Source organism: Epinephelus moara, chromosome 8 (genome assembly GCF_006386435.1).
Source record: "Epinephelus moara isolate mb chromosome 8, YSFRI_EMoa_1.0, whole genome shotgun sequence".
Taxonomy (NCBI): domain Eukaryota; kingdom Metazoa; phylum Chordata; class Actinopteri; order Perciformes; family Serranidae; genus Epinephelus; species Epinephelus moara.
This window is the reverse complement of record NC_065513.1, coordinates 34,972,492-34,985,197: the sequence shown is the minus strand read 5'-3', so window position 1 is coordinate 34,985,197 and position 12,706 is coordinate 34,972,492. Positions and strand designations below refer to the sequence as shown.

Genomic DNA, 12,706 nt, shown 5'->3' with positions numbered 1-12,706 from the left:
TGTAAAAAAAACAATGTAGATCAGTGTTTCTTAAAAGCCCAAGATGACGTCCTCAGATGTCTTTGTATCGTCCACAAATCAAAGATCACTATCAAAGAGGAGTAAAGAAATTAGGAAAAAGTCACAGTCATTCAGTTAAATGGTTAGCAGATTAGTTGCCGAATGATTTAGTAGTTGACAATTAATTGGTTAATTGTTGCAGCTCTAATTTGAGGATTTTATAGGCCTCATATTTTTTTCCTCGGAAAAATGCTTAGCATTAAAGATCAGGCCCATGTCCCACAACCTTTGGGTATGATTTATTTATTTTTATGCAGTCAGATGTCCCATTTTATAGACCGAGTGAGTTCAATTTTCTCTGCCCTGTCCTGAGCTTTACTATTAATAGTTCGAGGCCCCTTATGCTGGGATCTTTCTTTTGATAGATGTTTCTGAGGAAGACTAATGCTAAGCAAGCAAATCTTGCACAAAACCCTTTGTGGCTTTTTAACAAGGCTCCAAGGATGCCACCGACCAATCCGACAGCCTCGTACTTTCAGGCACTGAGGTCTCTGTAGTTTTTGCAGTGCTGTGCATTAACCTCAAGGGGACTCTATGATTGGGATCTGTAAAACCACCTTGCATAGAAATTCTGACTCTTTCACAGGTCTATCCTACAGTCCCATGTAGAGTTTTGGCTCTGTGTTCGGAGTGCTCAGCATCTTGTGAAAGCCTTTAAGTTTACAAGAGTTTTCTGGGTCGGACGTGTTCTGTTATCGTCTGTGTTGAAGAACGAGGAACGTCTCTTTTATGCAACTTTGCCTTTCTCAGATACTTCCTGGCATGCTATCCAACTATTCAGCAATTTTATCCTCAGTGCTCTTGAAACCTTCATTTCAGTCAACAGAAGGATTAATTTATTACACAAACAGTGTAGTCAACCATAAACTGAGCAGCACGCTCTACTATAACTGCACATTTGTGTCCAACTCCTTCAGAGACCTTGAAAGACACGTGACAGCTGCTTTGAGTCAGCGTCTTTCATAATAAATTGTGCTGCTCTGCACTTACACTAGCAACTGCATCAGAACAAAATGCTCCAGGGTTTTTCTTAGTCCTTGAACACATCACATGCACACACAGAATAGCTAGGACCCTCTCCACAACTCCCACGCACATATAAAGCAGTTTACAGAGAGTATGGATGCCTTAGAGGACCACAAATGACCTTTCCCTGCTCTTAAATGTTGATGTCCTCAGACCACAGGCTGCCCAGCTCTCATTAAGGTGATCCTGACTACAACAGAAACTGTAACAGTTCCCTCTTGAGGCTCCTGCCTTCTGTATCCATTTGACAAAGTACACTCCGCTCATGTCTGGCCTTCAGCCCATTCAACTATTTTTCACTGTAACAAAGCTATGGGACAAATACCCTCGCCATGTGGAGTTTCAGATGCGGCTTGAAGCGGAGCATAACAAAGATGTCCACAGCTTTTGAATATTCATATCCAAGTGTAATATTTTTAGAATCCCTGCAGGTTTTATATCGGGCACACGTCTGGCGGTGGTGCATGGGAAATTTGCTATTTTCAACTGTTTGCTTTGTCAAAGAGCAGAGACAGAGTGAACCTGAGATCTGAAAATAAACTGTATTCAGGCTGCGATGGTAAAGACTGATGTCATACTGTTACTGTTTACAAGACAAGATGCAGCATCACTGGTCCGTGTGCTGATTCTGTACCCTGAGGGCTGGATCTTATCATAAGCCATGACACAGTGTGCAGTATAACTCTGATTGGTCAGGGATTACTGGGCTCATATTTTCCACGTTTGTTGCTATGCCAACAGTTGTGGTAATTTAGTTATTTAGGCATTGGTGCTTTATGTTGATTGTACACTGTGTAGGAGTCAGAGTCACTATTTCAGCATTGACACATGTTGTAGCCTCCTCCTCATAATCATCTTAGCCCGTGGTGATGTTGCATTAGGCAAACTGATACACCCTATCACCTGTGCTTGCCCCTGCAGCACACAAATATTCCATATGGTGCAGAGCATCTGGCAGCTGTTCAACTATATATTTTTTCTATAACCAGAATAAACGCAGCCATTTGAACAGCTCTGTTCTGTCAGACAGATTATCCTGAGGTCAACAAGCTGTTTGATGTTTATTTACAGAGTCTACGATGCAGTTGTAGCCGCTCTGTGTTTCAGGCGAGGGTGCATGAAATTGTAATCCTATCACTGGCAGTGGTCATGGTTTACTCAGTGTATTTGTGTGTGTGTGTGTGTGTGCCACTTTAACACCGAAGCTTGATCACAGGTCGTTCCCATTAGACTCGATCTTTCTCTCAGGTTACACTTTTGCTACTCGTCACTTTCATTATCTCCGCCAGGCATAAGTGTTTGGCTGTGTGTGTGTGTGTGTGTGTGTGTGTGAGCGTGTAAGTAAGTGTGTGTATCTTTCTGTCCGCAGCTCATCTCACAAACTACTGGCCCAATCAGCCTCATATTTTGTGTGCACATGCATGACTGTATGCTCAAGGATTTCTCGTGGTTGCGGTGATTCACAATTGTTGGACACCTGTTTTATTGACTGCTTTATACACACATCAACTGCTGACTCCTCCTTTGAACCAGCCGGTAGGGTCTGCAAGTTTTCTGGAAAGCAGCTCGGCTATAAATAACAAGCTTTACCGTCTGTTGCAGGACACATTTTGGTCTTCGTCGTAGCTCAAAAACTGACATCTATAGAAAAGTATGGTCTCATTTTGAGCAGGAGCATCTGTAGAGTAATTCCATACCAGATATGTTGTGATCCACTGAAGTTAGGCACGCAACAAGATGAATAAGTCCCCTATTTGGTTATCATATCACAATTTTTTTAGATTATTTTTTGGGACTTTTTATGCCTTTATTGGACTGGACAGACTAAGCGTGAATGGGGATGGAGCAAGAGGGGATGACATGCAGCAAAGGGCCACGGGCTGGGGTGGAGCCTGTGGCCGCTGTGGGAAGGACACTGCCCCTGCACATGGGACACCAGCTTTAATTGTGATTATTGTTGTTATTTCCTACCTTGTTGTGCTGTAGCCTACAAACAAAGTTAATATTGTTCAGAGTCCAGTAATGAATACATGGATCAACAATAACTGGCTCGTTTTAGTTATTAAAGATGCAGTCAGTCTTTATAGTTACATTGTGTATCTGTGTTTCCCATACGGTGCCTGTTAGCAGGAGAACTCGATCAGCTCTTTGCTTCGCGCCGTGGCCTCATCAAAAATAGATGAGGCGTGTATTCTTATTAGATTCTAAAATATGCTGCAGCACGTCTGCTGAAATAACGAGAATTGTCTATAGCAGCTGGGATCAGCTCATGCGGCCGCCTGGCAGAGATCTTCACTCTACTTCTCGTTTAACCTTTATTTAACGGGGAAGTCCCCTGAGATTAATATCTCTTTTTTGTGGGAGATGTGGCCAAGACAGCTCGCTATTACAAGGTTGCAAAATCTATAAGAAACAGCTCGTTAGAAACAGACACGGGACAATTTAAACAGCGCAGGGACAACAGGTAGGTAATATAAATCCATTTTAGGAATAGAAACTGCAGTGTTCTGTTGCAGTTTTTGTTTTTAATTAGAGCTTTGAACTCCCGAGGAAGACAAAATAATTAAGCTCTCGTGTGCACTAAAGGTTCTACATACCATGTTCACTTGCTAGTTGAGGACATTAGGTCATTCTCCATCTATTGTGACTACGTGCAGACATTCCTGGCATATGCATTGCCTGCCATCTTTAAAGTTTAGTGTCTCCTCCTATGGTAAAGAACCACCAACCTGTTGTAGAGGCTGTCTCACTTATTGGATGTTCAAAGTGCTCCTGTTTATATTTGCAAAGTCTGGCTGATGTCCATAGATTGGTGCTGATGGTTTACAGACGACGGAGATGCCAAGGAAACGAGCGTGAGTACATAAAAGGTATTGCCGTGGGTCTGCAGTTACTGGCTTTCGTCAAGTGTGGAAGAAGTGCTATTTGCAGCCTTAGTCAGAGCTACTGAAAAACATGACAAAAGAGACACAGTGCCTGGCAGAGATCTTATTAGCATTTATGTTCCAGTGCTTGTTAGCTGTGTGTGCACAGATAAAAGTGAAGGGCTCAGCTTATGTGGTCAGAAACACAAGCACTGTGGTCTTTAAATGTCTGATAGTGACACACTTTGTATTTTACACCTGGAAATTTTGAAATTAAACAGCTATGAAATTATAGCGCAGACTTCTGGCTTTAAGGGTGTTCATGTCTGTATTGGTTTAATATATAATATTTCAATTTTTAGAACATTGAAACCAAACAATGATCTTAAACAACCTTATATTTACCAATAATTTCAAAAACTCTGTATGAAGGCTGGTATATACAGACTGTGAATGTCATGGAAAGAGCTTATCCAGACCCTGGGATGAACTCACTCTTGTAAATGTTGTGCATTTTAATAAAAAAGAGAGTAAATAAAATGATTGAGAGTAAAAATATTGGTGACTCTCTTTATGAAAGAGGAGTCAAGGTCTGCCCAAACTACGCTAGATTTTTTGGTGGTCTCTTTTTGTGGAAAACAAGACGCTAAATAAGTTGTAAAAGTCAAAAAAATATAGCAAATAAGTTGGCAACCATGCTGACATTGACATCCCTACAGCCAAGCTGCTAACATGGCCAAAAATACTAAAACTGGAGCACTACAGTCGTATGGATTAAGAACCTCAAACTGAGCTGAAAATCAGCACTTCAGAGGTATAGTTTGGACCTTTTTAGTGGGGTTGATTGAGGTATTTAATCATAGACAGTGTATTACATACGGTAGATGTCATTTGGAGAAGCAGGCAGGAGTACTGCTATGGAAGCTGCTGTGGAGGGGCCAGCAACCAAATGTATTTTAGTCACCTCAAAAAAGTTCTACCTTAAAAACAAAAAAAATCAATATCACTTCAGATGTACACTATTTTTAAATTTTGTTACCTTGCTCCACATTACCTTGCCGTCAGGCAGCGATTTCTGAGGGGAAACTAGACTGTAATATCGATCTCTTCAAAGCCAGACCCCATTGAGAAAAGCAGTAATTTAAAATTGCTGTACACAGGAGCTGCTGGTCAACTGCTGCCTCAGTCAGTCAGTTAGTTTGTGTTATTGTGTGACTTTGGCGTTTAAAAGGGTTACTCAGGATTCAGCAAAATGAAACACAATAATAGAAACAAACAAACTGAGCGAGGCAGTGATAGATCAGCAGCAGTGTTCAGCGAGCTTAAAATATTGTTTTTGGCTTTGACGAGAGCATAGATAGAAACTGAAGCCGTCAATGGTTTTCCCGTCAGAACGAGCTGCCTGCCTCGAAGTAAAGCTGTTAAAATACTCTCAACTAGTCCATACTCATTGGTCACCTTCTACCTATGCCAATCCTCAATGCCTATGTGCAGTTTCACATAGATTGACCACGGACCACGTCAGTGAGTAGAAAAACGTGAGACAGACAGAATGACACACTGACAGTTTCCGTGATTACAGCATACCATACCATGACTTAGTCATACCAAAAATTAGAAAAAAACAACAACAAACAAACATTGGTCCACAGGGGGAGCCACAGCGATCGGTCGCATTTTAGCCATTTTTAAGCATTTTTCTGTTGTTATAGCGCCACCCAGTTGCCAATTAGAGTTAAATTTCTCCAGTCGCCTTGAGGCATCCTGTTCTACATATCTACCAAGTTTAGTAAAAACTGATATGGCGGTTAGGCCTAGATAAGAAATTAGCTCTCTAGCGCCCCCATTTTGTTTGATGGGGTCAATAATGGAGGGGTCCCCTCAGATTATGTGTGGTCATATGCCTACAAAGTTGCGTGGTGATGGGTGAAACCCTTGAGATGTTATACACCTTTATGTGATGAGCCACGCCCTCCGCAATATTCATTGCCTTATAGAAGCTCAGTTTTAGTAAGTTTTCCAACTTTTGCCAAGAGGGAACTTTAGATATTGGTCCCTAGATTATGTTCACAGAGTTTCATGCAGATCGCTCAAACTTCCTAGGAAGAGATCGATTTTAAGTGTTTTTCAAAAAATTCAAAATGGCAGAAAATCTGTATAACCGGAAGTTATGGGTTCTTGAGGGAAATTTGTTCCTCGTGAGGAGAGGCATCTCTGTGCAAAGTTTCATGTCTCTACAACATACAGGGCATGAGATATGCCCATTCAAAGTTTGCAATTTCAATCGGTTGCTATAGCGCCCCCCTTTGGCCAATTGATGTAATATTGCTTCATTCGGATCCTCCCATGACCCTCTACCACTGTGCCAAATTTCACATGGATTGACCAAGTCAGTGAGGAGAAAAACGTGGAACAGCCACACACAGACACACCCACAGAGAGTTTCCGTCATTATATAGTAAGATAAGATAGTAACATATAGCGTACACTTAAACTGTTAGTGTTTTTTTGTTTTTTAGATGGGACTTTTCTTAGGTGGCTAAAATACATTTTTGATGCTCCTGTCCACAACAGCACATTTCTTAGCTTCAGTGTCCTGTCTGCTTCTACAAACTGGGGGCGTGTGGATCAACAGCTACTGTATATAAGACACTGAATACCTCATACAACCACAACAAAGATAGCCAAACTGTCCCTTGAACAGCATAATCCTTTTTTTGTTTGTTTGTTTTAAATAAAATGTGACGGAGTACAGAGCCAACATTACAGAAAATGTTCCTCTGTCAAAACGCTTACCGACTGTACTCCAGATCCCTCGCCTTACATTCAGATAAGCAGGGGAACCCTCACTTTAAGATATACTGAAAAGAGGGGATGTGCTACTGCATGGTTGTCACTCCTATTCAAATGTACACTCGGCTCAGTCTGCTTTTTTAAACAGCGTTGGCAAGCTATTGCTAATGCAGTTCTCATGTCACATGGCACAATAAGCATTGTGTCACTGAGTTTATTCTGAGTCATATTTCAGGTTGTGCCGTGTTCACGGTTCCTATATGAAGTGTAATTGCAGCTCTCTGTAGGCAAGCTGGGTAAACATAAACCCTGTGTAGCTGTGTGATACATGTCTGTTCTGACAGCTGTGTCAATGGAGACAGCACACTTTATTGACTGCCTGATTGGCAGCCATTAGCCTTTATGACAGTCTTTTACTGCTCCTCTGGTGATGGAGCACACGATACTCATGGTTTACGAGGCGTTCATGTAACTGTGTGGAGTCACGTGGGAGGGAAAATGTCATTGTGTTGTGTGTGAGTAATTCCTTGTACTGGAAACACATAGGACACAGACATGACGGTGACAATTTCCTGCCTCGGAAGCGGTCTCCATGGTGATAAAGCCGGAAGAGGGAGAGAGAGAGAGGAGAATAGCTGAAAGATGGTGCAAATCTCATGTTCTTTCTTCCACCTACACTCTTTATCTACACATACATACTTCCCTTGGGTCTTGGCTGCTGTAATTGCCCTCCTGCTCTTTCTCGCTCTTTGTCTTTCTGCACCCTGTACTCATCTTGTCAGACAAGGTAGAAGGCTTTAAGGGTCCCTTCTGGAACCACGGGGCCATTATTACTTCCCCTCCATGCTCATTAGTGACAACAAGCGCTCTACATTACAGAAACATTTAAGGCCTGTCTCACCACCTGCATTTATCTGACCTGTCTACAGTAGCTATATCATCATTGGCGCTTAAGCGGCCGTCCGGTCAAGCTCTCAAGTCTATTAATGTCCATTATGTCTGCACAAAGCTTTAATAGCTTCGGATTTGTCGTTGTGTGCTTCGTGTGTGAGAAGACAAGCCGTTTGATTTGACGTACAGTAGTTTTAAATAGGAGGTGATCGTCAATTGTTAATGGATGCTTTTACGTTGGTGCTCAATATAAACCAGGCTGTCTGATCATGTTTTCACTTAGTTACGTTCAGAAAATAGTCTCAACACAAGTGATACGGACTATCGCACAAACTGTGAATCATTTCAGATCATGTGGCAGAGTACTAAAATATCTATATAAAACATTATGAGCAAATGATTAAACCCTCCTGGGTGCCTGATCACGCACAAGTTGATCAATTTGGATTAATGTCCCTGTAGAGCAATTAATAAACCCTTACCTTAGCTTGTGAGTCGTGTCTTGTGCACATCGTGTTTCACTGTGAGTCACAGCCGATGCTCCATTAAGAGATGAAAAAATTGGCCTTTTATTTATATATATTTATATAATGATCTGCATTATTTAACAAGTACCAACACTGCACATTAACATTCAAGCTCATATGCATTTGTAGATGAGTGTGAGTAATGGCTGATGGTAAATGGAGGGTAATGGAATTAGTCAGAAGGGAGACTAGCACAGCTGTTCCCAGCGCTAGATTTACAAAAAGCACATGCTTTTTCTGTTGGAAAGCTTCACCATTTTGCATGAGTTATTGAACAGTCATGTTTTGAAAGTTGGCATTGAATGCTAGGGCTGTACCCGACTTAGAACTATGTCAGTGGAATTGGATTGGGCTGTTTCAAACGAATATGGGTGTCATCCTGGACTCCACCCTCTCCTACGAATCCCATATTAAATCTGTTGTCAAATTTGCCTTCTTCCACCTCAAAAACATCTCCAGACTCTGGCCTTCACACTTGTTGCATGCATTTATCACCTCCTGCCTGGACTATTGTAATGGAGTCCTGTTGGGGCTCCCCAACAAAGCCTTGGACAGACTGCAGTATGTGCAGAACTCAGCTGCAAGGGTTCTCACCCGGTCCACCACATCACCCCCACCCTCAAACACCTACACTGGCTTCCAGTCAAGTTACGCATCACCTACAAACTCCTCCTCCTCGCCTAGAAAGCTCGCCATGACCTTGCCCCGCGGTACCTATTGGACCTCCTCACTGATTACACCCCCTCACGGAACCTGCGGGCGGCTGACTTGGGTCTCCTCAACGTCCCTCACACCAGCAGGCGAACATTCGGGGATAGAGCCCTCAGTGTGGCAGCCCCAACCCTCTGGAACTCTCTCCCCATGGAGATTCGCCACGCGCCAACACTGGACATTTTTAAATCTGCACTGAAAAGACACCTGTTCACCCTGGCTTTTGGTTGCTAGATTGTTATTTTTGTTGTTGTAAAGCGTCCTTGGGTCTTTTGAAAGGCACTATATAAGTCTAAGTTATTATTATTTATTATTAGTATTCGTTCCTTTGTTTATAGGTTTGAATAGGGTTTGGCAGGACATTCAGGGTGACAACAACGGTCACGTTAAATAGTAAACAAGCTAAATTTGCCCTCTGAGCTAATTCGTGCAACTACGCGATGCTTTGCCAACACTAGATTTCAGACAAAAGCCAGAGAGTGTATTGTATTAAGTTGCTGTGAGCTGCTAGTTCACCACCTCTAAGCAGAAGGCAGAAGAAGACGTTATGTCGGAGCCTGACTGGGTAAAGCTTCTCTTCCTCCTGGCAGCTGCTCCATCTCACTCAGACTCATCCTGGGTCTAGGTCCTCTGCTGCCTGTACCAGAAATCAGCCAGAAAGCAGGGAGCGCTCACTCTGTAGTTAAATCTGGAGACCAAGATGCCCCCCCCCCAAGATGTCCCCCCCCGAAAAAATAAATAAATAAATGAATGATCGGCGTGAAGAATCTCAGACGGCTTGGAGGTCTCTGACTGTGTATTCAAATCTTCATCTTTCAGGGAAGTGCCCTATTGAATGCTTGATCAGTTCAGTTATAAGTCTTGTTTTTTAGTCTTTGATAAGATATTTTCTGGTCCAAATTATAACCTTACTAATTTTAGACTCTTTGATTTAGGGAGATTTCTTATAAGGCTGTTTTAAAGGGGAAGGCTGATGACACATACCAACTTCCGCAGCCTCTCTGTTGCACTTAGTCCCAGGCCAATTCATTCCTTCTGAAGACGTGCTGTAAAAGTTTACGGCAGTTCACAGATAAGTACTTTCATTGTTAAAAGGACTTAATGATTTCCCGAAAAAGCTGGGCACAGTACTTAATAGCAAATGTTACCCAAACAGGAATATATAACATATTTGTTAGGGACTATTTTCAGCTGCAGCTTTGGTTTGGTAGTGAGTATTAACCGCAGTATAGATGTACGGGGGATGGGCTCAACTTAACTGCCGTGCTCATGTTCTTAAGTGCAACAGCGTGGCTCATCTGTGTGTTTTTAATAGGCACACAAATGGAAGTCTGTGGCACAGAGGAATAAGCTATATCAGGCTGGCTGCACAGACCGAACTTGTTAGTAGAACAATAAAAAAAATTGCAAACGTGGTATGTTTTGTTATATGTAAAAACTGTTTGCTTTGTTTATTATCCTCAAACCAAGTATGTTATTACGCACTGATACTCAGGTATTGTCTTGGCACCTGTAGCCTGTATGCAAACATGATTACACGTGTGAATGTGTCTGGACCACAGCTGTCATGTGTGTTACGTTTACAGTATCTGGCACTGATTTCATGTCAATGGAAATCCACTGCTTTGTCTCACACCTGGTTATAAAGTACAATGGAAAGATTTACACTGTTTGATCAAATGTTTTCTGCTCATTTCTGTGTGTGTATATGAGGGGAGGTGCTGCATGCATGCTCACCTGTGTACATGTACACTGACATGATGTCACTGCTCCCCACAGGGTGCAGGTGGAGTTCTACGTGAATGAAAACACCTTCAAGGAGAGGCTGAAGCTTTTCTTCATCAAAAACCAAAGGTCAAGTAAGTACAGCCGACAGGGTACCTCACCCCGTCATCCTCCGTCCCCGTAATGCAAAGAGGCCTGCTGCTGCTGCTGGTAATGCTCAGGGCTAAATGAACAAATAAAAACATAATTCAGGAAATTGCAGTCGGTGATGATGCGTATCACATTCCTGTCTCAGTTGGGTTTCATTATTACATTAGCGGCCTGGTTATAAAACATTGTATATTTGGGTGTGCACACTGTAGCCCAGCAAGGACAGAAGAGTACGGCTCATTTGCTGAGAAACGAGGCAGCGTTGCAGTGTTTTTCTCAACAGGAGATAAGACCGGCGATGCCACAACATCTCTGAAAAGACACTCAGCGGTTTGGTGCATTGTGTCTGGAAGCCACTCATTTGCATCTAGTTGTCAAAATGTCCACTATGGGAACTGTGTGTCTCCTGTAGAACATATCCTCGGCACTGACATGCTGCTGTCTTTCCTTTAACTTGTCATTGTCACTAAGCCACTACAGTCTTTGACATAAAACAACAGGCTCTAACGAAAATGTCGCACTGGGCTGCAGGGGTCTGTTGCTCTATGCCGTTGCTTTGCTGTTTGTTTGTCCAGTTTCAAATCATTTTAACATCGACGCTGACATCTTCTGAAGAGGTCGTGTCACAAGATATTAAGCAGGTGATGAGGCTGATTGGAAATGGGTAATACAGCTAGCACCACCCTCTGCCCGGAAAGCATGTCTGCAGCCAGGTTTCTGTCGAGCACATTTGGTGATGTGTGCTTAACAGTTTATGCCTGCGCTTATTCAAACAGGAAATTGTGATTCCACAAACATTCTTATCCCTCTCGCCTACTTTTGTTCAATCCTGCCAGTCATTTATCTTGCTGTGTGATCCGTCTTCATATTAGAAGCCCATAAAAGTGCTGGTGTTATTTTTTGTTATTCATGGAGGATTTAGAAGCTATGCGTCAGAGGAAATCTGTTGTGACAGGGTGCCAGAGCAGCGTAGAGCTGCATTAGTTATGCTTCAGGGCTTTGACAGATATAGTCTCTTTAGGCCTTTCACTGAAGGCGTTATTCACCAACAACAACTAGTGTTAAAGCAGAATCAACTTTCTACTGAGGAGAGATTTGGCTGCATCTGTCGTCATCTGTAGACACTGAAGATTCTGATCTTACAGGAATACTTCAGTCACCCCAGTGACCATTTGTATGTCAATAACTCACCCTGTGTTACATTGAAGTCATGAAGAAGGCGCTGTTTTTTTCTTTTGCATGCCTGCGGTGAATGAAGAGTCCAAAAATAGAGAAATTCTTCATGAATTGAAGTAATAGGGGTCTGCATTTAACAGTAGTAAAACTATATCAAAACATTTCTTGACAAACTCTCACACAACTCGTGCACTATAATTCCAGTCTCATTTATCCAGTTTTATGCTCAGTACTTCCAAAACAGAGAGTCTTTTCAGGCAGGGAACTAAACTGAAAGTGAAATTAATATTTGCTCACTTCAAAGCCAGACTCCATTGACAAAAACACTCATTTTTACCTTGCTAAACAACACGAGAGCAACTGGTTTACTGCTGCCTTGATTGGTAGCTTGTTTGTCTCATTGTGTGACTTTAGTGAATCTAAACTAACACTTAACACTAGAGTCAAACAATAACACAAACAACAAACTGATTGAGGCAGTTGTAGCCCAGCAGCTCCTGTGTTCTGAAGAGTTTTTCCCAATGGAATCTGGCTCTGAAGAGAGTGTAGATAACTTTAACTTTAAGTTCTGTTTCAAATAGTCGGCCGAACGTCAGTCGATCCGAAAGGTTATTATTAGGAGCTGCACCTTTTCGAAATAAATCAAAACCTATATGACTGGACAATGTGGGAATTTAATTTGAAAGGACAGACACAGGAAGTGGCCATACTCAGCAGTCAGACAGGAGTCAGGTTACAACCCAATCACAGCCGACAGATATCTTTCCCTTCTTCTGTAAATAT

At 42.2% G+C, this 12,706-nt stretch overlaps 1 protein-coding gene across 10 annotated transcripts in view; it reads left to right on the top strand.

Annotated features, from left to right (window-relative positions):
• The window catches only part of LOC126394810 (potassium channel subfamily T member 1-like), a 110,460-nt gene that overhangs the window by 50,152 nt on the left and 47,602 nt on the right, over positions 1–12,706 (top strand). For all 10 annotated transcript variants that reach the window (XM_050051897.1, XM_050051895.1, XM_050051900.1 and 7 more), the window contains one exon: positions 10,652–10,731. In XM_050051897.1, the coding sequence (XP_049907854.1) occupies positions 10,652–10,731 (80 nt within the window). The remainder of the gene's footprint in view (positions 1–10,651; positions 10,732–12,706) is intronic.